At 42.1% G+C, this 23,688-nt stretch overlaps 1 protein-coding gene across 3 annotated transcripts in view; it reads right to left on the bottom strand.

The window, feature by feature from the left end:
* Nucleotides 1-15,827: 15,827 nt before the first annotated feature.
* The window catches only part of LOC137788816 (trichohyalin-like), an 88,064-nt gene continuing 80,203 nt past the window's right edge, over nt 15,828-23,688 (bottom strand). For all 3 annotated transcript variants that reach the window (XM_068581925.1, XM_068581927.1, XM_068581926.1), the window contains 2 exons: nt 20,253-20,355; nt 15,828-17,005 (listed from right to left, as the gene is read on the bottom strand). In XM_068581925.1, coding sequence (XP_068438026.1) covers nt 16,703-17,005; nt 20,253-20,355 — 406 coding nt within the window. In that variant the 3' untranslated portion in view covers nt 15,828-16,702. The remainder of the gene's footprint in view (nt 17,006-20,252; nt 20,356-23,688) is intronic.

The raw sequence follows: 23,688 nt of genomic DNA, 5'->3' as shown, positions 1-23,688 counted from the left end.
ATCAGTAGTCTATGTGACAGCATCTTGAAAAAACAGTCAACCTAAAACAAGCCATACACCAAGACCAGTGTGCGCCTGCCAGAACCTCGAAAGTTAAGGTCAAGTGTCAAATGTCAAAATTTTGTTCCTCATCTCTACATTACTAGAAATGTCCACATCCACAGCAGCTAAAAAGACACACACAAACACAATACAGCTCTGCAAATATGAAATGGACCAATAAAACCAAAAAAGCATGCCAGAGGAAGCATGGTTAGCAGCGAAATCATGCAATGCATGGCTTAATCCTAACCCGCAATAGTCTGTCTTGGTTAGCGTCGATAAAGTTTGCCCAGACTCTCTGCGGGGGACCTTCTGTTCATTTCTGAGTCAAAGGCTTGTCAGTACATTGCGGTCTGACACAGTGGGCAAGGCTTGAAGATTATGAACACAAGGCAGACAGGCACGGTACATTTCTGCGTATCCAAATTCTTCCTCTTTCCTGTCTGAGTCACAAATACCCAACTATTTTTCAATTTCCAATCCTCGCCATCATTTTCTCTTTTTTTTCCACTCAAGCAGGCAGACTACATTGATATGGCGTCACGATATCCTAAAACATTCCGCTGGCTGATATGGAATTTCTCCCAGACTGCTTTGGAACAGATCCAGACAGCTAAAACACCAACCGGGGACACATTTTTCCATTTCTCTCCTCCGTCTCCTCTCCTCCTCTCCACCTACTCCTCTTCCATTGACATTCAGCGGAGGTAAATATTTAACAGCATGCTATTGAGTGCCGTGTGCAGTGTGGCGCAGGCCGGGCTGCGGTAGAGATATGTATATAGACAAGGCTGTTTTATTAAGAGTCGCTGCAGACATATTAAGGTAAAGTATGCCTGACACCTAGGGAGGAAATTGCCAGTATATGACACTATTCCTCAATACTGTGGCAGCTCGCCTCACTGCAATTTTGCACAAGGCGAGTGACAGAGAATGACATGTAGAGAGGGAGGGAGAGGGACCTAGAGAGAGATGAAATAGTGAGAAAGTGTGCAGGGTGGTTCGAGACTAAGAGGTGTGTCTCAGAGTGTGTGCATTGATGTGTGCGTGTACGTTTGTGTAACGTATGTGGCATGGTGGGGTGACATGCAGAGTTTGTAATTGCCTTACCCCATGTGAAGGATTGGCCTAGAGATAGGGCTGTTTACCTGGCCTGCTATGTTTGTGAGTGTGATGGAGGGAGAGGGACTGCACTGAATGATTATGTTGGAGGTTGATGTGTGTAAGGTGTGTAAGTCGTGGGCAAACATCGATAGTTCTAAAGACTTGTGCAGAATAATGTCCATGCATGAGAAGGCATAACACTTGTGAGGGCCTCCGGTTGACAACATTAATGACTCAGTCCTTTTCTTGTCAACACACATAAACTCATGGTGGTAGCCAGATTTTTGGAAATACTGAGACTGTGAGTTTCCCAACACAAACCTGCCCACATAACATATTTTAGGCAAGCCATCAGAAAACCCTTTAAAACTTCACTTTTATTTATTAATTTAACGCTATAATTATATTTCCATTTACTGCAAAGGATAGTGTTTTAGTTTGGCGGTGAGTTTCTGCTCATCTGATGCCAGAGTAAGCTTGACACACAATGTCCCTGAGCTCACAGTTGAACCTAGCAGAGTCTGAAATACACAACTACATCAACACACGTTTTAAGAAACACAGAGTTCACGTGAAACTAATACATGAGGAGGCGAGGGAGGTTTGTGTTTCTGACAGATGGCAGCAGTGTACTGTAGCAGTGAGGATAGAGACCTCAGCCTTGTTGAACACAGGCGAATGAGTGCCAAATGTGTGTATGGACCACCTATTGTTAGAGATAGGTCGTAGACTACACAAACACTTTTGTGCCTCCCTGAACTACCACAAAGCTACATTTTTCTAAATACCCGATATTGTGGGCTACATATTGGTTCAAAGCCCCCTCTACACTGACAGGCACGATGGAGAGCAGACATTATATTCATTTTGATCAAATTGAATTCATTTTAAAAGATCTGCCTTGAAACAGACTTAAAATGGTGTTTTCAGTTTGATGGGAATGCTGATTGTCATTCCAAACATTTGTTTCAGCAGGTTTCAACACACAATAAGCATGTCCTAGTAATTGCCTCAAAAATGATAAGTGTCACTCACTGATGAATCGTTCTGTCGTTGAGCATTTTTTAAAGGATATCTTTTCTTCATATTGGCCTATGACACACAAACAGACTTTATTCAAATCTAAACTTCAGCATGAACACAGAGATACACACATACAGTGTGTCCTCACACACAAAAGCTTCTGCAAAGACCAGAAAAGGCCAGTTTCAGCACACAGAAACAACAATGCAGTTATCTTTCCTACACATAGAGGGCACTGTTGCCTACAGTCTCAGCCACATTGAAACTGCTCCGCTTGTGCTGTCTGATGGCCTGTACTTCCCCTTGAAAAGACACCAATTCACATAATTACATTCTAATTAAAAAGAACAACCTAATTAACCTAGGGAATGTATTCCATAATTCGGTAATATTAACATGATCATCCTTGTGCTTGTAAATGATTGGTGATAAAAGCAACAGCAGAAATTAATGCCACTTACTAATTAAAATGGGGAGATAAACACTGGCTTATGAAAATGGGGGAATTGGGAGAGACTTTATAGTTTTAAGTAGTTTTATTATTACCGTGTCAAATATGAACTTGAGACATCATATTTTCTTTGAAGACTCAAAGCTGTGATTGGGATGAGCGGAGCATCACAAGGCATGCTTTGCTCCCTGCCAACTCCCCAAAGAGACAGATACTCAAGTGCTGCACTATATCTTAAACATGCAGAACAAGAGCCTTGCTGAAAGTGATACACCAGATCAAATTGCTGTCATAAATTCTTCATAATTCAATAAAAACACAGCACAGACTTTGTGTAACTAATACATTTCCACTGCCTTCTTTTAGTATTCCGAGACACGCCGTCGCGCGGCGGAATGGCAGCACTTGACTGCTCCTGACTTGTGATTCGAAAATTGAACCAAAGGACAAAGAGGTGAAGCAACGATGAGGTGGAAAGACACAGGGAGAGAATGAAAGCCCTGAATAGTAGCGCACTTCTGTGCCTCATCATCACCAGCTATTCCCGCTCGGCAATATATCTGTCAAAGCTCTCATCACCATCCCAAGGTAGAGTCTTCCACTGATAATGACCCATTTAAAGTAAATAGCTCTGATCATCAGCATAGTAACCATTATCATAGATATATAGCCAAGCATGTGACTACTGAGGTGTCCCCAGCATACTGAATGTTTGTAATATATACATGTATATCTATAGCTATATCTGTGTGTGTGTGTGAGGGAGGGGGGAGGAGTGGACCCCTAAACATCCATTTAGGCAGCATTTAGTAACACAAAGCTAAAGCCTCTGACTTGAGCTGAGGAAATATTTGCTATTCAGATATGTATTTCTATTTTATTATAAAACAAGTGTGACGCATCAGTCCTAAATGATTGATTCAAGTACATGGATATGAATATTTAAATTACCTTGAGGGTCATTGCCAAAAGATCTTGCCAGAGGTGATTGAGGCCAAACAATAACAAGAACACTACACATGAACAGTTGCATATTAAACACTACTTCATCTATTCATAAAACAAAAGAATAACAAAGACATATTCTCAATTTCTCAAAGTTCATGTTTAAGTTTAAGGGGTTCCAATATCATGCCGCAGCAAATAAATCCACATAACTCCTGAATATGCTTTTGCATAGCTGTATGTTTTGATGATTATGCTTCCTTCTTAAACCACACACCTCATGTGAAGCGTTCAGCAAATTTGTATTGCTGGAGTTCTAATGTATGTGTTACTTTTATACAAGGCTTTCACTTCAATATGCTTTTAGTCTTGCACGGAAGTGTCTCCAGAAGAGGTTGTTGCTGAGTCTGCTCTTATATTTCTTTATATTGTGAATATCAGTCTACACTTACCAGATGTAAGTAATAAAATTACACATATGTCCATGTGTAGATATAAATGAATGCAAGTGTTGTGCATTAGCATAATTTCATGCATATTGCATGCCAAAGTATTGCATCTTTTAGTGCTGGTCACATTCAATTCAGGAACAGCATAAAATGGAACATTTGTTTTGATAAATTATTCTGTTGCAACACCACCAGAGAGCTGTTTCAAATGTGTATTAGCCAAATGTAATGTCCAGGAATTAGCTAGAACATGATGTGTGGTATGCGCACATGTCTCTGTCCTTCATTAGAAATGTAATGCATTATGCCAACGTAGCATTTCACTGATTACTATTTAATAAAGCAGCACACTTAAAATCCAAGCTCTAAAGATGTGTTTTGTATTGACACATGCATATGATGTACACCTGTGAAATCCCACACAAAACTATGCACATACACGGACACACACTCACACAGGGAGGCAGTGTCGGCAGTGTGTGGCACAGCCTGAGGCAATCTGTCTACCGTAGTGACTCTCGGCGCCCTCCTACTTCCGTCAGACCGCCACTCACAATGAAGCAGTTTTTCTAAAATGTGTCTCATGACAAAAAAAATGTCAGGGACTTGTTCCGTACGGGGCCCCTAGTGAGAAGACTTGTAGCTTGTTTTAATGACCGAGGGTCCAAGGGCAAGAAAAAATGCCCTCTTGTCCACAGCCAGAAAAGTTACCAACAAAACATGTTAGATAAAAGCCCCGTGATAACAGCGGCCTTAATTTCAGTGACTGTATGTAAAATTGCAAGTACTGCACGAGAGGCTGCAAGTTTTCTCTCATTCACACACGCACAAAACAGAGTGTATGCATATGTAAAACTATGTGAAACACGCACCAACATGAACGTTATCCTTTCTTTATACTTCTCACGCTTCCTGTGGTCCAGCGTCTCCAGAACCAGGTTTTTCATAAAGCTCACGTCATTTTATAGCTCCACGATACAAGTCCCACGTAGCTTTTTTTATTAATGTACAAAATGATCCGACTATAACTTCCCATTGCTGTGCACATTCTTTTCATTATGCTTGTTCCTTCAACCATTCAGAGTAGCCGGCCTTTCTTAGGTTTGGATAATGAAGATTTACTGTATATTATGCAGATCGGGACCCACTTTCCTTCAAAACAGCCAATATAAACTTGTTTGAACTCATTCTGTGTCAGGGTACACTGAGAAAATTAATGTAATAAAAACACACATATGTCCTTATAAAGGTTAATGAATATAAATATAAACAGTGGGACATCGGCTTAATTTCATGTATACTGCAAATGGGGCTCAGGTAGTTTGTCTGGCCCGCGCTGGCAGCAGCGAGTGCTGGAGAGGAGGTAGTTAGGGCCTGGTGCTCTGCCAAGCCAAACTCCCGAAGCATGCAGAGGGCTAATGCTCTGCCTCTGATGTGTGGCACTAAAAAAAAAAAAAAAAAAAAAGCAGGACTGCTTGCAGGGTCTACTAAAACTCCATCACTCACTCACACCCCGCCAGAGACGGGAGACGGAGAGAGAGCGAGGCGCACCCAGGGAAAGAGAGATATAAGTCGAGAGAGAGAGAGAGAGAGAAAGAGAGAGAGAGAGAGTAAGAGAGGGCAAGAAAGTGGTGGAGGAGGGGTTGCAGTCGGTGTTACAACGGCATGATTGAGGAATGGCTGTATATGGGGAGGAAGAAAAAAAAAAGGGGGAAAGCAAGGCGGAAAAATAGAGTAACTGCATAGTCAAGGTGTCTTAATGCATATTCCATTCATCTTTTCTCCTCTGGAACTTCTCATTCGTCAGTGGCGTGTGGAAATCAGATAGCCTGTATCAGATGGAAACTAGTGTGAGATTCTGGAGTAGATCAAAGGTGTGGTCGCGGTGTAGATAAGTCTACCTGCCATCCAGACACAGTTCATCTGTCTTAAATGGCTGCTCATTTCTCTTGTCAGATAGTGGGAGAGGCTATATATAGCTGTGATTAAGATGTCTGGAGCAACTCTTTGAGTCTTTAGTCAATAGGAGACGTACAAGGCCTATGCAGACATTGTACCACTGCCTATTATGGGTATTTGTTTAAAATTAGCGGTTGTTTCAGGGCTCTACACTCTTGAAAGAGTGCATGTTTCTGTCACAGTGACATCGCTGTGGTGAGCAACTTTATTATTTGGCACACATCCACTTAGTTGATCTCACGAAAGTACAAATACTGGCAGGCTGAGCTACCCATAGTGATTTCACTGTTTGCGTTCTCATAAAACTGTAGCCAAGAAAAGTAAAACTTCTGACACTTTTGATGCAAGTGCTGCACAGCAACTCCGATATGTTTTTATGATTAGGTGTGCACGCAATTACAGAAAACAAAAGTCATAAATGGTCATGACGTTATGTCGATGGTAACCGCAAACCCAAATGTAGTTTCATGGAGAAAAGAAACTACTTTACAAAAAGATGCCCTTTTTTCCTGTTGGCCTCTTAAGTGGCCTTCTGGATTAGGGGGCATCAAACAAAGCAGCTGAGGCCACCTTTGCCTTTTTCCCTGTTCGGTATCAGTTTGTGAAGCTCACAGAGTGTTCTTGCAATCTCTGAGGCCCCTTCACCAGTTTAATAGGGCACAAATAGGACTCACACATACACACTACAGGCATGGAGTCTCTTGCTACCGCTGCATGATGTCACTGGCAAACACTCAATGTGGGGAACACACGGCCAAACAGCGAAACAATTTGTTTAATCATAAAGTGCATTTACATAAGGCAACGGCTGCATAAATGAATGCATAATTGAACAGGTTAATGCATAATGTAGTGCTCCCCCGGGACAATAAATAAAGTGCCTTTTGAAAACGTGTGAGACAGAAAAAGAGAGAGAGAGAGAGAGAGAGAGAGAGAGAGAGAGAGAGAGAGAGAGAGAGAGAGAGAGACAACGCTACCCGCCAAGTGTCAGACAAAACATGAAACACGCTCAGCGAGACAATGCCAAGGCCACCGAGGTAGAGAGAGGAAGAGAGAGAGGAAGAAAGGAATATGGCAGGAAATAAATAAATAAAAAGGTGAAGTCGTGCTAAGAGGATTTCAGGACATGCTTCGTTTCTTTCCATAATCTGTCTATTAGCACCAAAGTATTTCTAGCTCTCATAACCATGGCAGGGACACTATTAGTGACAAGCTCACACACCAATACAACTTAACACTGCCTCCTGGGAATTCATACTTCACTGTTTGTCCTCTTTCCCCTCTAGTTTCCCATTTCTCTCTCTCCTCGGCTACTACTACTTATAACCATTCCCCCACTTTCGCAGTGTCTCTTTCCTCTTTTTTCTTCCATCCTATTTTTACACCGACACTATTCTCTAAGCCTCACGCGATTTACTTTGTTGAGACACAGTTGGCTTGTCAAGCAAGCGCAGGTATTGGTAATGTACAATTCCTAATCAAAAAGCAAGTAGGAGGCCATCAACTGATCAATGCACACCCATGAGTTTAGGTCTGCTACACTGTCATATTGCATTGCAGTATCTCCCTTGGTGAGGAAGAAATACAAAAAAAAAAAACACGACAGGATTTGTAAATGAAAATCAAAGATTTAGTGAAAGTCAGAAGGTACATTCAGCGATTTTTTCCTACTTGCTCTAACTTTCTCATGGCTTTGATCAGTTAAAAAAGGTAATGTATGCATAGATTGCCTTTTCAGTAAAACTGGAAATGAGTCGGTTGTGTTTCATTCTCCTTACAATCGTAGGTCTTTGTTTAACCTCTGCAGTGATGAAGTTCAAACACAGGTCAACGACAGATGCCACCAATGCAGAAGTTCCTCGCTTCACTTCTCTCTTTGTACTGTTTGGAAAAACCTGCAGCACCAACAAGGCAAACACTAGTAATACATGGGTTAATCATCAAGAATAAAACATTTAGAATTGTGTTTATGAATGACGTACTAATGAGAGTTAAAGTTGGAACAATGCTTTATAAATGATGAATTGAGTGTTTACTCATACTTAACAAATGTAAAACAGTGTGTAGTTATTCTAAAGTGTTACCAATACATGTTACACACAGGTACCAAGACACAGTAAAAGCTGATCCTGAAAGTAATACCATGTGGAAATCTGTATACGATGTCGTGCATTGCTTAACATGTTGGCCTGTTTAAAGCGTTGGAGAATCCTGAAGTTTGAAGCCATAACTTCTGAAAGTTAAATAAAGGTCTTTCTTTTACAAAATACACGTTGAATTCATAAGCAATAAAACAAACCATTTCCTCTTTGAGCCCTATGGTCCCCCAAAAAATGGGGTGTACTTGGTCTGGTATGGCACATAGCTCATGGTCGCTACCTTTAGACAGATTGGTCTGTGTGACATGGCAGTTTTCTGACTCGTTCATACTTTGTAAATTTATCGCAACATTTGAACATTATTGTCATGTATGTTATTCAGCAAAAGCTACTAATGTTTCACATCAAAGCTGAAGTAGCAACAACTTGCAGACCGAAGAAAAAAGTAACATAGTTTTTGTTTGCCATTTAATACAATGTCATGATAAGATGATGCACAGTTCTCTCCAACTAAGAGGCAAATAAAAAAGCCATACCACACCTACAGTGTGCATTTCGATGCTCCTGCGAGCGTGTCGCAGGGCCAGGAGGAAAGCATTTGTAAATATGTGCATTTAAAGGAAGATAGATTGTCGATCACAAAAGATGTCCCGGCCATAAAAAAATACCCTCTGTGAACAATGTGTCACTTGAAGATGGAAAAAAAAAAGGGCTTAAAAGAAATCACAGTCCATCTTCCACAGCACCGCTCCCACGTCTACGTCCTCTAAAAACCCTAATAAATTCAACAACGGAAAAAAAAAAGAAAAAAGAAAACAAAGCGGCTGTATTTATTAAAGCTGCTGTTATGTGCATTTCACAATTTACTCAGATACCTGTCAATGTCTGTTTCTGTCGCGGTGGTCCACGCCGCGTGTGTGTACGTGTGTACGTGGCTGTCAGGTGAGATTGCAGCATTTACGCTGTGATGTGTCACACCTGATTACGGGTACATGTTTCCTTCTTTCTCCCTCCCCTCGCCCGCCGTGCGCTGCAAATATATGTGATGCCGGCGCGAGTGTGAGCGTGTGACAGGCAGACATCAGCGGAAGGTTTTGGCGCTTGATGACAGCGCCGCGACCTCTGATGACGCCCTCCATTTTGTCACCGCCGACTCGCGCAGATTACCCCCAGCGCCATCTTCTTACTCTGTATGCTAATGAAACAGAGAGAGGGAGTAATGAGAAAAGATTGACGGGATTAAAAAAAAAAAAAAAAGAAAAAACGAGAAACAGGAAAGGAACGGAGAGGCACGGGAAACAGTGCATGAAAGAATGTGTGTGGAAAAAAGCGACATGAAACAACGCGTTTGAATGTGTGTGACGGAGGGAAATAAGAGAAAGAGAACAACAAAACAAATGTCTGTGAACATACGCGGTGTGAGCGAGATGAAAAATGAATACAGTAGGTAGATCGCGGAAGAGAAAGGGGGAGACTAATGAAGGTCATCAGCAGCCATCATGGGGCTCCCTTGGATAGAAATTTAGGGAGGGAGGTATAGGCGAGGCTCCGGCGAGTATGATGAATATGATTATAGGTGTGTAAGTGCGTGTGACAGTAATGAATTCAGGGTGTGGAACAGGAAAGGGATATAGGTCTTTGAGAGCGTTGAATTTCAAACAGGGACACCGACCGGTCGCCACTGCCACTGATCGCTGTTGGTGTGTGTCTGTGTGTGTGCCTGTGTGCGTGGCTTTGTGCCGAGGTAGCAAGTGAGAGATGCAGTTCGGCCCTCTGTAATTTATGTGAAAACTAACAGAGCTGTCCCGAGATGTCATTAGCTAAAAGGCAAATTTCATTATTTTGCTAATATGGAGCAAGATGACTCTTTTTGATGTCTCCCTCTCCTTCTCTTCCTCCTCCCCGCTCCCTCCTTTTACCACCGTATCCCCGCCTCTTACCTCCTTTTTGTCTATTTACCCCGCCTTCCTCTCTCCTCCCGTTCCTCCTCCTCCTCTTCCTCCTCCCCCGTACCTCCATTCAGAGGATCTCCTTATTCAGAGCAGCTTTCCCTTTCAAGGTTGAAGAAAATGGCCATGTGTCTGTGTATGTGTGTGCGGAGACAGTGAGAGTGATTTTTATTCGAGGTCCCACTGAATGAGGAGATGGTGACTCACCTTCAGCCCACAGCCACGCGCACACACACACACACATGCATGCACACACACACACACACGCGTGCACACACACACACAAACACTTCTTGCACTCCCTCCCCGCCTTTGATGTGTGTTTGAGTCGATGGCTAATCAGGTAGCATCAGGCCCAGTCCTCATTTCCCCTTCACACCGGCCCCATTAGGGAGCAGGCTTTCTGGAGCAGGCCGATAAGGACAATATGCTCTTCTTTGGCACTCTCTCTTCCATATATACCTTAAATCTCCCACTACTCTCTCATTCTACTCTTTTCCCATCTTTCCCCTCGCTAAATCTCCAGTGTCTCCCTCATTCCTCCATCTCTTATTCTCCCCTTCACATGCTTCTCTCACCTTTCACTTCCATTCGCATCTCACCACCTTTCCCTAAACGTCCCATTACTCTCTTCCTCCTCTTTTCCCATCTTAACCTCTCTACTCTCTAAATCACACACAGCACCTCCTTCCCTTCATTCCTTTGTTGGCCTCCCTGTGCATCCATCTCTCACTCTGCTCCCCCCCTTCGTTCCCAAACTTACTCCCTAAATCCCCAGTAAAGTTCTTTCAGCCTCTTACCCCATGCATCCCTCTTTCACAACTTCCTTTTCTCTTTCTCTGTAGTGCTCGACTTTCCTTTCCCTGAAATTGTCTAGTAATCTCTTTTTCCCCTCTAGGTTTCCTACTGTCTTAAACTGTTCCATTTTTCCCCCCATTTCCTCTTTCTTTACTCCTTGAGGGAACACTTCCACTTTTTGTTGAAAAATTGGACTGATGGCCAGTTTACCGATTAAGAGAGAGAAAAGACACCGAAATCTGTCATATGTCCCCGGTTTGCTTCCATACGCCATAAATCTTAAAGATACATAATATTTATGATGGAAGGCAGTACCTTCACCCCGAGTAAGACCACTGACATTTACTATAAATATGTGCTCGTGGTGTACAATCCGTCAATAGAAATGCTATATTCATAATTTATTTTCAAAACTACTTTAATCGGCAGTATATTTATGATCCTGTCCATTTATGAGCTACATGTATGGTTTTAAGAGCCATTTCTTCAGGCAATGAGAATGAATAGAGAGATAAGAAAAAATTAATTTCCACTCTCGGAGCGCATGCACATCTCATAGAACGATTCGTATTATTAAAAAATCTTTTTGCAATTTTTCTTTTCATGGCACAGCTTTGCTTCTGTTGTTATTTACCAATCAACATTATTTCTACTAACACCACTGTCAATAAGCAGTACAAATCAAAGTTTAACATGGCATTTAGAAAAGCGGTCTGTGGTACTACGAGCCATGTCTGTATCTTATATTATTGCTTTTGCATGCATTTTATGTGTTTATTATTCAAATCTCACCCTATTTACTGTAGATTTGTGCTGCTGGTTCTCTATTGAGATACTGTTATGCAGCTCACTAAAACCAATGTAAATAAGGACACTTGAATGCGACTGATTCATTTAGCTTTTACTGATATTTGGTGTGCACATGTATGAGTTCGTCCCGGGACTTTCAAGTAAATTAGAAAAAAACTGAAAAAAAAACTGCTCTGCAAACCGGCGGGCCAACAGTTCACCCCTCTCTGCTCCTGGGTGATGTAACTCAGTAAACCTTGTAATCTAACTTCCCTACAGGGATCAGCAGTGTCACACATTATCAGCTTCACACTCATTTATAGTTCCATTGATTGATAGTTTCATCTATCAATTCAAGAGCATCAGGGTATTATAGTCCCTACTTTTCTTTTTCTTTCTTCTCCACACCTCCACTTATAGTTTAGATCAATAGTTTTTCCAAACTGCATTTCATGTTGTCATGTGTCGGATACAAAAGGTTTAGCCCCAAAAAATAAAAAGGAGCACTGTATCCTTACTGTTGGTCGCCAAATACATCATTGGACTTTGCAACTATAAAAAAAGTCATCTAATTAATTGATAACCGAACACAGAGAAGTGTTATCCTGACAATTAAGGAGACATATTCGATCAGTTAGGGAGCTGTACAACCAGACAACGCAGAAGCATTGTGTTCTCGTTTTGAAGCCAACCAGAGCTGTGCTTTGACTCCAGTACGCACTGTACTGGCATCCCATAATATGCACAACAAAAGCACTGGAACTCTCAAGACTGACTATAATCTAGTGCAAATAAGCTGTATCTTTACCAATAACACAATATATCTTCCATCCTCTTGTATTTTTCTAACAACTCAACAATGAGCATGGGAGTCAAAGAAGTAGTTCAGACCACTTCAAGTGGGTCGTACTTATCTCCTTTGTGTTACTTCTGTTTGCAATAAGCCAAGATGGCGACGGAGAAAAAAGAACATGGTGAAGGCCACACTACCGAACTCGAGGCTTCAAAACAGCGACGCAGTGACTGCTTCCACTACTTATACAGTCTGTGTGGTCATTGTCTCGTTTGTGTCGTGGAATATGCATAAGGATGATTTTGACAAGAAATTCGGCTCAATTCCTAAAAAAAGCTACACACGCTGCAAATGAAAGCATGATGCAACAATGTAAACTATGGTTGTTAGCATATAGTTAATAAACTATACACTTTTATCGTAAAAGTCCTCGTGGCTGATGAATGTAGATCTTGGAAATGTGAGTTTTAATTGATCTGGATATGTGTTTTCTTTTTCCTGCATCTTTTGTCGAAGCTTAAGGCATATTGACTTTTTGGATAATGGATGGATATTATGCACATAACTGGAATCATGACTTGGAAGCAGTAACATTTGGGGAACATTTGAAGCTGCTGGCAAGGCAAAGCAAGGGAAGGCAAAAATACCTGAATAAATGACAAATTGCAAACCGTTTCAGTCCACAGACAGCGGGGCAAAACATGATTTCCTTTCAGTGAAGTTTAATTTAGAAAATATTGAAATTAAGCACGGGATTAATCCTGTAGTACTCATAGGCTGGAGAAGCTATATAAATATGTTTAAAGATGACAAGTGGCATTTGCCTCGGATTCTTTCTTGAATATGTAACAATATTAAATACCAAAATGTAGACGGTGTGATACGTGTGTGTGTGTGTGTGTGTGTGTGTGTGGCTTGGTTGGTGGTGGAGGAACGAGTGTGTCTGCCAGGACATTTTGTCAGTGTGAAAATGAATCTCTGCCTTCAGCCTAAATACACCTGCACCAACAGAATGTCAGCGTTTGCTCCGCTGTAGCTGTATAGTCACATAACAAACACAGAACTCAGAACAAAAACCCACCTTTTTAAAAGTGAAACATTGTGTGAATAACTGTCTCCTTTTTCTTCTTCTTTCCTTTTGTTTTGAGTGACCTAACTTTTAGAGCAGACATGTTGCCAGCACTCCTGTCAGTTTTCTTTCTTTCTCACCTTCTGTTGCTGTTCTGTCAGTTTTTGTTGCTGGTGTGACAGAAACCGCCTCCCCCACTAAAATCACTGCAGCAGTAGCAGAATACTGCATGGGCTCGTCCCAGCTCCAGCATATTTCCACCTGACAAAGTGTTGGTTATATATGTTGTCACGATATGACAATTTATATACATACAGTCTATTTATATACAATGTTTAACAAATTCCTGAAGTGAAAGTATTTGTCTTAAGGGTCCCCTTTTGCTGAGGATTATTCTCAGTAGCGCATTAACTGCTGCATTTTATGTTTCCATTCACAATCCAACAAACATATGTATGGCCTGCATCCCCTGTACAAAGAACAAATGTTTATAACTTATTATATCCATCACAGTGGCTGAATGGTAGTACCTGAATGGCCAAAGCAGTTTTTAGCTGTTTGAAACTGTTTTAACGTTTAGTTTAAGTAAAACAAATTTAGATTAAGAATTAAACCTATTTGCCTGATTGTAATAACTTTATTGAGAGTTAAAGATAATAGTGAGCCTGGTAAATTATAGAGATGTGACGTAATGGCTAAACATAGCGTGGCCTCTACGGTCTGTCTTCAACCATCTGGCACTCCGAGTTGGTTCAAACAAACATGAAGAATCATTTGCAGGCAACTTTTGTTGCAGAGCCGCTTACGACATAGGCGATGAGCATATGCTTTTTGTGCGATTATTAGCATGGGCAACCACACGGAGACCTACAGGGAAGTCCAAACTGGAGCTGATAACAAACACACACACACACACACACCCATCATAGGCACCCCAATCATTTGTATCTTGAAATAGGCATCAAATAATGCCTTGTAAACACTGTAATGAGCGCCGTGGTGATCAGCAGCTACTCTGTCTCTCTTTCTGTCTCTCTCGTGGTTGAGGGCCCACTCTGTTCACAAACAGCCTGACGCTAATTTGGGATAAAAAGAAAATACTGACTCGCAATATTTCGCTGGTTTACCACAGATTTCCAAGGGACCACACATACAGCAGTGAAGTGCCACCCACTCTCATTTGATGAAATTAGGTTAGGAAGAAGCCTGTTCTGTGCTTTCCGCCTTTGTGAGGGAAGAGCTCATGGTGTGGAAATTAAGAGCCTGTATGTGCTCGTGTGTGCAAACGTGTGCATTTGTGTTTGTGTGAGCGAGCGGCTGACTAATCCCTCCACAGAGCTGAAACGAGTTAAAAACACATCAAAGGGAAGCTTAACCTCTGTGAAACCTCACCGGGTTTTCAAGAACAACAAATGATCATTCTCCTCATTGTTTCCAGGGGGACTCTTTTCACCGCTGCGCCGCTGACTTTTCCCTCAGTCCTGGGAGTTTTCAAAAAGCCTGTGGTTTCATTTTTAATGACTGTGCCGTTTGCGTAAGTGTGTGTGTGTGTGTGTGTGTGTGTGTGTGTGTGTGTGTGTGTGTTTGCAAAAGAATACAGATGCGTGCGGATGTGTGAGTGGGTGCACCCATGTGTGTTTGCACATAAAAGAAGGGTATTTTTGAGTGTGACATGGCAAATGAGGAAAACCAAGCTAACAAGGACATGCAGTTCTACTCGCGATCATTAAAATGTACGACATCCTGACCGGCTACACAACAGCTACGTATGAACAGAATCAATGAAGGATAAAAAAGGAAAGACAGGTGGGGGTGTGTGGGGGACAGGTGGGGGGAGACAACACCAGAGAATATGAAGATGAGGAAGCCAATTGTGGTCTGAGACCTGCTTTCCCTAGAATTCTCATTACCGCAGCATAATGGTGCTGCTTCTGTTTGAGTTCAAATATTTGCATTGCTTCGTCTCCTCGTCGATGCTCGTGTGAGTGTGGAACAGTGCTCTTGTTCAACCACTATGAACATCTAAAAAGAGCCATGAGTCACCTGTCGATGCTTATGGGAAGTCAGGAGGTCAATACGGTGCGAGTGTGCCATCGTGCCTGCTTCAAAAACCGCATTGAAGATGAAGTATTTCATGGTTTTGCTGGTTACCAACGCTTTGACCTCTTTGTAGCTCATGTGAAACTATGTAAAAATGCCTGATGTTAACACGTAGCAGTGCTGGCCTGTTAATATACGTATCCAAAATATTTACGGCATATTGACGGATGAAATAAAACCGCTGAAAAATGTACGACCACTCACGAATGTATCTGTTTTTATTTTCCCCCCGTCTTCCCAACGCGGGGGGGCTCGAGAACAGCGACAGAGAGAAATCAATAAGTAGTTTTTAAAGTATAAAACAAAACATAAAACCAACGACACCACTCTACGGTAATAACCATCTAATATACTCAATCACACACACACAGGCACACATTCGTCCACAGGCACTCGCGGCGACTGAAGCACGCAGACACATAACGCACGTGCACATTACGGCCGCCTTCACCGCAGTGACACATGGCGCACAGCAGCAGCGTAATCAAGGACTGTGTAACAGCCGTCCACGTCAACATCTGAGGGATGCCTGCGGATGCGGATGAAACGCCGTCCCTCATTTCTTCAAAGCACCACTCTTCGTTGGCGTATTACGCATTCGTCAGCAACTGTGCAGTTAGTCACCAGTTCTGTTTCGCTCATTTGACTATTTAAGCTGAATTAAAGTGATTATAGTTCATCAGAACTGTCAGATTCTTCAAATAAGTGCTGACTAAATATATATTTTAGTGCTCAATGCTACGGTTTTGTTAGCGAAAACAAGATTCTTGTTTGAAGACATAAGTGCTAATGTTATAAGCTGCCACTATTAAGAGCATTGCAGCATTTTTTTGATTCATAAATCTCTTCCTGGCGCAGCAGTAGAGATATTCTTTTGAGTTGATTTTTGATAATTCAAGGGAATTCCATGGTCTGCTGGTTCAGGAGTCCCCTTCAGGCAAAAAGCACCCTGGGAGTTGACTTTGACCTGCAGGACATTAACCTCATACTGACGACGCTCCCTGGTGAGGAGGTGGAGTTCAAAAGCTCATGAAAGGTCAAAGTCTTCAGGGGGCTTCATTTGTTCAGATTTGTCCTCCCAGACCAAGCGTTTTCCAGTGAGACATTTGGCTTAATCCAAAACGCCTCGGACTCACCTGCTCTCTCTAGCCCCGCTCAGCTTGCTTTGGGTTAGAATCACATCAGTGTCCCCTGTCGCTTTGCTCAAGGGATGAGGGAGGCGGAGGGATGAGAACAAGGAGGTGGAGAGAGGATCTGGGCGGGCACTGGGGGAGAGAGGGCGGTGGACGATGGAGCTCTGCTGGAAGGTGGGAGGAGGAGGAGGGGGAGGAGGATGAGGAGGAGGAGGGAGCAGTCGCTCTACTTGTCTTCGCATGGACCTCTCCTCCTCCAGCTGCACACGCAGCCGCTTATTCTCCCTGATGAGAGAGTTTAACTAGAAAGGAAAGAAGGAAAGAGACATTAGGGGAGAGAGAGACATATATATGGCGGAAGACATGCAGAGACAAATAACAATAGTTCCCTTCATGCGTGACTGTGGAACTATACCAGGGATATTTTCTGACAGTCTGAAGAAAGTTTCCATATCACACTTGTTTAGTTAAATCAACCAAATTACAAAACTTAATTTGAAGTTACCAATAAATATTAAACATCAAAAGTCAACAGCTATCAAGTTGATGAAGTAGCTGACATCCCATTATGCCCTTAATTCATCTTTCACAGTTACTTTCATGCTTGTTGAAACAGAAATGCGAGTGGAAAATTGCGAGGGGGGGTTTTCAGGAGAGCATTGACTTCACAGTTTGAAATGGTTGCAAGTCGGAGTCATGCGACGGTGTAAATTTCTACATGAAAACAACCAATTTGAGCGATCATTAGAGGTCGATTTGACACAAAATCATCCGTGACACAAAACAAATCGCACATCGTCAGAACATGATTGGGCTCCCTGAAACACAATTACAGACTAGCTAAATTGAGGGTGTTTTATTTTTTGACAGGGACATTTGGGTAAAAGCAGGGAGGAGTGTGAGTTAAAAAGTGTCTTCAAATGACAAAAAATATTATTAAAAAAGAGGTTTACATTTGTTGTACAGCACGGTAATTATATGCAAAATCTGCCGGTGCAAACACTGTAATAAGACAGATAAAAGAGGGAAAAAAGATCTAATATATAATATATATTTTTAGCTATGAGGATGAGTACACTAGGAAATTATAAGATAGAGAAACAAATAGACAGAACGGTGAAGGACAGTTGCACTCATCCACATCTGTTTTTGTAACGCGTGCACGCGCGCGCATGTTTGAATCCTGCGGTTCGAGAATGATGTCACACCGACATGTCTGGCCATGTTTGAGTGTGTGCATGAGTGTGTGTACATGTGCGTATGTGTGTGAAGGGGGGAGAGGGAAACACAAACGGAGATGAGACAGACACATTTCCGGATGGTTCTGCTAACTCTTCCAGACGTTGTGCGCGCACACACACACACACACACACACACACACACACACACACAATCCATAAATTTGAACAAATGTATTACATCTCATGTTAAAAAAAATAGCAAGGTTTTAGGCTTAACCCCCAAAGAACCAATGCCATGTTGATGTGTCAAAACTATCCTGAGACACTTCAAAAGTAGTGCCTCTCTCCAACAGGCCAACCCAAAGCAATAGAATTTCTAGATGAAACACACTGAGGTTGACAGTTATAATTAACCGTTTATTCAGGGGGACCTGTTTAATTTTCCTCTTCTTTGGTTGCTCTGGATGCTTTCCTAATTGCAAAGGAGGGGGGTGAAATTAAAAATCACAGCTTGTCTCCTCAACCTTCACATATTGCGCTGAACTGGTGGGCATATGTTTGGATGAAAAGGATGAGTGTAAGTGGGGGAGAAAGAAAGAAAGACAGAGAGAGAAAGACACAGGGGCGGGGGAGGGACGGCAGCGTATTACTGGTGCGTGAGCGTGTTTGCACTTTTTCATTTATAAAGCTGGGTTTCCATTCAAGTATTTTAATACAAATTATGAAAATTACTGAGCTAGAAAAGATGAATAGAGACAGCAAACTTTGAGTCTTCTCCGTGGCAAAAAGGTTTTAATTTTCTTTTTTTTTAATGGAGTTCGGGCTCCGTCGGCAAAGGAGGATCAACAATAGAACAAAAAGTTTTGGAAATACGGATATACTGTGGAGTACCTGCCGGTCCAGCACTCTCTGCAGCTGCTTGAAGTGGAGTGTGTCCTGGAATATAATGGCCTCATGCATCTCTTTTTCATCTTTGCATGAAAGCGTGTAACCACCTGGACATTAGCTGACACTCGAGCACAATACAGTACCAGCTCGCTTAAAGCTAATCAGGCCTGGAAAGAATCCCACTCCTTCCCTCTGATGTTCATCTTCACCCCAGTTGATGGAAAATCACTTAACTCAAATATAATTTTGTGTGACATTTCAAAAGTTTGCGTGAAATTCGCTCGACAGTCAGATGTAAATCGCGCGCGCGTTGTAAAGCTGCTGTTAATATGCGCCGGTGGGCGAGGGAGGAAGCAACAGCACTAAACCAGTTTGTGACGATGAGTAAATGAGAGCGATCCAAAGAGGAGACACAGACCTGATTTACAACCCACAGACATACTGAGACATTCCATTCAGCTTCTTCACTGATATCTGTATCTGTGTGCGAGTGTGAACGTGAGTTAGTCCAGTGGACAGTGAAGGGAAGAGCTTTGTGTAAATAAACTGTCCTTTTCCGACTGTGCTTGTGCGTTTGTGTGTGCGCAGGATGTCCATGTTGGATCGATGTGTGTAATGATTCACACTAGAGATTAAGAGGCGCTATTACACACCTGACCTGTTAAACAACACCTCTCTCTTCCTCTCTGTCGGCCTCTTCCTCAGCTCCACCTTTCCTTGCCATATACATCCAGCCGATGCCACTTGCTTTTCATTGAGAAGAATTAAACAAAAAAAAAACACACTACGTGAAAACTTCAACAAGTACCAGCTTTTGTCGTATCGCGTCAGTCAGCGGGCCATTCCTCAGACTAACAAAAGACGGGTGAGCCGTTCCCCAGGCCTTGGAGTTTTGGAGAACTGAGGGGGCTGAGGAGTACTTTTGATTTGTCTCTCCTTTGGTGATTTGTTGACTCTTCTGAAGTTCAACACAGTAAAAAAAATAATGTCAGCTTTTCCTCAGAATATTCCTCTGTGTCTTTCCCCCCACATTGTTTTATCACAGCGGGCCATTTCCCTATGCTGTCATGGAGAGATCAGCGCGGCTGTATTGATATACATCCCTCTCTCAGTTTCATGAAAGGGAAATCATTTACCAGTGGAAGAAACGTCACTGCTTTTTCCCGATACGATTTGTCCCCCCTTCCCCGTGCTGCACCCCCCCCCCCCCGTACCCCAGCCCCACTTTCACCCTCCCCCCGCCCCGCTGCAGACTTTTCACTTTTATCGTAGGAAGAGGAAATGGATGTATGTGTGTGCTTGTGTGTAAGTGTGCATGTGTGTTTGAAGTTGGACGTATGAAAGCTTCCTCTTCTGTGTGAGCTCAACAGCAGGTGGGCTTGTGTGTGGGTGTGTGTTTGTATCTGTCGGGTAAAAGGACTGTCAGGACCTGGTGTGTGTGTGTGTGTGTGTGTGTGTGTGTGTGTGCATGCACTCTTACTTGTTGATTTAGCATTCTGATGGCCTCCAGGTTGCTTCGAAGTCTAGTCTGCATGTCCTGGATTTTGCTGATGTTTCGAGCCACACAATCCTGCTTTTCCATGCTGTAACACAAGTGAATACACACACGCAAACATATATAAGAAATTATCTTTGACATCTTGACAATAAATCTTACTAGCTGTATTCTATTCTATTCGAGCTGAATACTAAACTTTATTCCCCAGCTGTTGCTCGAAACCGGCTTGTGTGTAGTTTACAAGAACAAAAAAAACAAAAAACATTAAGTATAGACTTCTCCTGTCACGGTCAACTTTTAAACTATCATATTTTTGGTTCAATGATATGCATTTGCGAGACGAAAAACAGTTCCAATCAAATGTCCTCAAAATCTGGGGCATGAAGAAGTTGGCGTACATCATCTTCATTATAACTTATTACTCAACTCAAAGATGGGTGAGCAAATGAGTTCCAGAAATCATTAAATTATATATGAAAGCGCTTATAAAACTGAAAAGGGAAAAAAAAAAACACAAAAACAAAACGAACGCAACCGCAGCCAGGGAACATTAAGAATACAAGAAGCCATTTAAGATTTTAACTGTTTATTAAAAACGTTTTGGGAAATGACAAACAAATGTTGGGGTCCGCTATCTTCAGACCCAGGGCTGACTAAGGAATGTCTATTAAATTAACGACGGTGGATAATGGTGCTCTGTGCGGGCTGAAGATCTAGCTGCCCCCGCTTTACGCTCTTTCCTTCATGCCCCAGTAAACCTGTCCAGTTAGCATTCGGAAAAACCTTCTAAATACTTTATTGAAGACTTCTTAGCCCATTAAAGCACCACTGTACCTCCCCAATGTTAATTTTCTTGTAAAAGACCAAGCTGGGATTTTCTATCAGAGCAGCGGATGGAAAGACGGTCCCGTTTTGCTTCAGTTGAGAAGACGGCCACGCTCATCAAAACGCTAATAAATGGCATTATTGTTCCTGTGGATATGGGTGAGCTGACGCACGCACACACACGCACGCACACACACACACACACACACACACACACACACACACACACACACACACACACACACACACACACACACACACACACACACACACACACACACACACACACACACACACACACACACACACACACACACACACACAAAGTTTTGGCCCTATTAGTGATAAGTTAAAACATTTAAGATCTGTGGAGACACTTGAGGGAGATGCTAATATGTGAACTGACATTATTTTGTCTAAAAAGTTTACGAGATTCATTAGAGGACGAATTCAGATCCCATGTATTTGTAAGCGTCCATGATAAACCACATCCAAGAGACAATAACAACAACATAAACAACAGTGGCGGTAGCATAAAAGCACTCTCCACTCTCTCGACTGTGATTTCTCTTTTGGTTTTGGATGGAATATGATGCACATAACCATAAAAATGATAAAAACATCTCAAACAAGAAAAGAAGAAACACAAAACCAGTTATAGTGAAGTACTTAAGGAAGAGATATTATCTATTTGTCATTCTTTTCATCAACAATGTTTGACTAAAACACTGGTTCCAGTCAAATATTTATGAAGAAATAATTCTTCTCATAATAATTCATTTATTCATAATTCAAACACAGCTGTCAGCCTCTTAACCAACAAACTAATCAAGCTCGGACAATTTCAGCATTTTTTTTTCTTTAAAGAAACCTCATTTCCTGAAAATGGAATTCATAAACTCAACATAATTGCGACTGACCCTTCCAAATCTTTTAATTTCACACCGTAATGACGACACAAAGAACATTAATGAGAAGAAAAGCTGAAATTCCCTTTGATCCTCTAAATTGTGGATGCCTTCCCAGAAAGCGGAGCTACCACTGCCTTAGCGACGACAGAAACAGGAGGCGTTGGAATCCAAAGCGCGACTTCTCCACAGATTCCTCGCATGATTTAAACGCTTTCCTCGATGGTAATGCGGTCTTCAGCAGATCGTGAAACATCGCCGCCGCTGAGACAACTGTGTGAGATTTATGCACCCCCGATGTGAGACGCCTGTGTAAACATGTGTTCCTGTGCTTACACGCAAACATGAATGTGTGTAATTAGCGGCCTAACCCAATCAGCGTGTGTATAATTACAGTCATTAGTGTCAAAGCCAAGCTGCCATGCTCTCTAAACCAGGCAATAAACTACATGGACCCTTCACTGCTCCCATCCTGCTCTCATCTTTCTTATTTACTGCTCTCATCTCAAATTTTATGCAAGACTTGACTGTGTTCTCCCCCGGTCTTCTTATCTCCTCTTTCTGTCTCTCTGTCACTTTGGTTCCCTGTGTTTGTACAAATCCTCTGCTGTGATCACTGGGCGCTCTTAATTGGAAGCACATTGTTAATGGTGCGACTGATGAAGCCTGATGCTTTATGAGCGCTTCCCCCCAGATGGCTTGTGTCAGACAGTCACAGCAAACAGCCTCTGTCGCTGCTTGCACCACTTAGTGCGTCTCAATGTGCACTTGCCTTTTAATGTTTTCCAGACATCATTTCAGATAATTTGAGGTGAAATGTGAAGTATTTTGATAACAGTTCATTTAATTGATTTGAGACGGGAGTTTCATTTCTGTCAGGCAACACACGGAGACGTTTGCAAGTTGTGCTTGCATTGCATGCCTTTCAGATTTCAAAAGCAACACCAGAGCGGTGCATTCTTTGCAGCACACGTACTGCTCCGTGGATTAACAGGAGCCATTTTGCATCGAGGCTAATGCGCATTGTTCTGAAGCTGAAATCCCTGGTCCCTCCATTCCAGCATCTCAAACCGACCATCCAAATGAGACATATACATTATTATTATTATTACTATTATTATTATTATTATATATTGACCGGTTAGATTGTCATTTTCATTTGAAAACAATCAATAAAAACTTGGAATTTTAAATATATCTTTACATAAACTACATCTTTGAATTTGGTAATATACTCTTCATCTTGGCCCTAAATCAACTTTTCTATCTAAATGTCTACATTCTCAATTCCTCACCTCTCTGCTGGGCTTTATTGGTACAAACTGCCACCCACAGTGTGGAGCCGTGACACTCCAGCTGCTTTGGAACAGAAGGCCATGCAATCACAATACATTTCTTTAATAAAGGCATATCTAATGACAAAGCCTCCACACTGGGTTGATTGCTGCCAGTGATAGTGACAGTGGAGAGACACTGAAGATATCCCCTTTGCCACCAGTAATGAGATTTATACACTGAATCTATATGGCTGCCATGCAAATGTCATGACACATCTGTTGCCTCGTGGATGTATGATTTTCATACATATGGCATTTCGGTTAGATGTGTGTGTTTGGGAGGGGGGAGGGGGGGGTACAATAATGAAATGAAATAAATTAAGAGTTCTCATAATAAAGAAAAGGGGA

Source organism: Clinocottus analis, unplaced genomic scaffold (assembly GCF_023055335.1).
Source record: "Clinocottus analis isolate CAN_PGR_092001 unplaced genomic scaffold, fCliAna1.0.p SCAF_18, whole genome shotgun sequence".
Taxonomy (NCBI): Eukaryota; Metazoa; Chordata; class Actinopteri; order Perciformes; family Cottidae; genus Clinocottus; species Clinocottus analis.
This window is presented reverse-complemented; position numbering and strand designations above follow the sequence as displayed.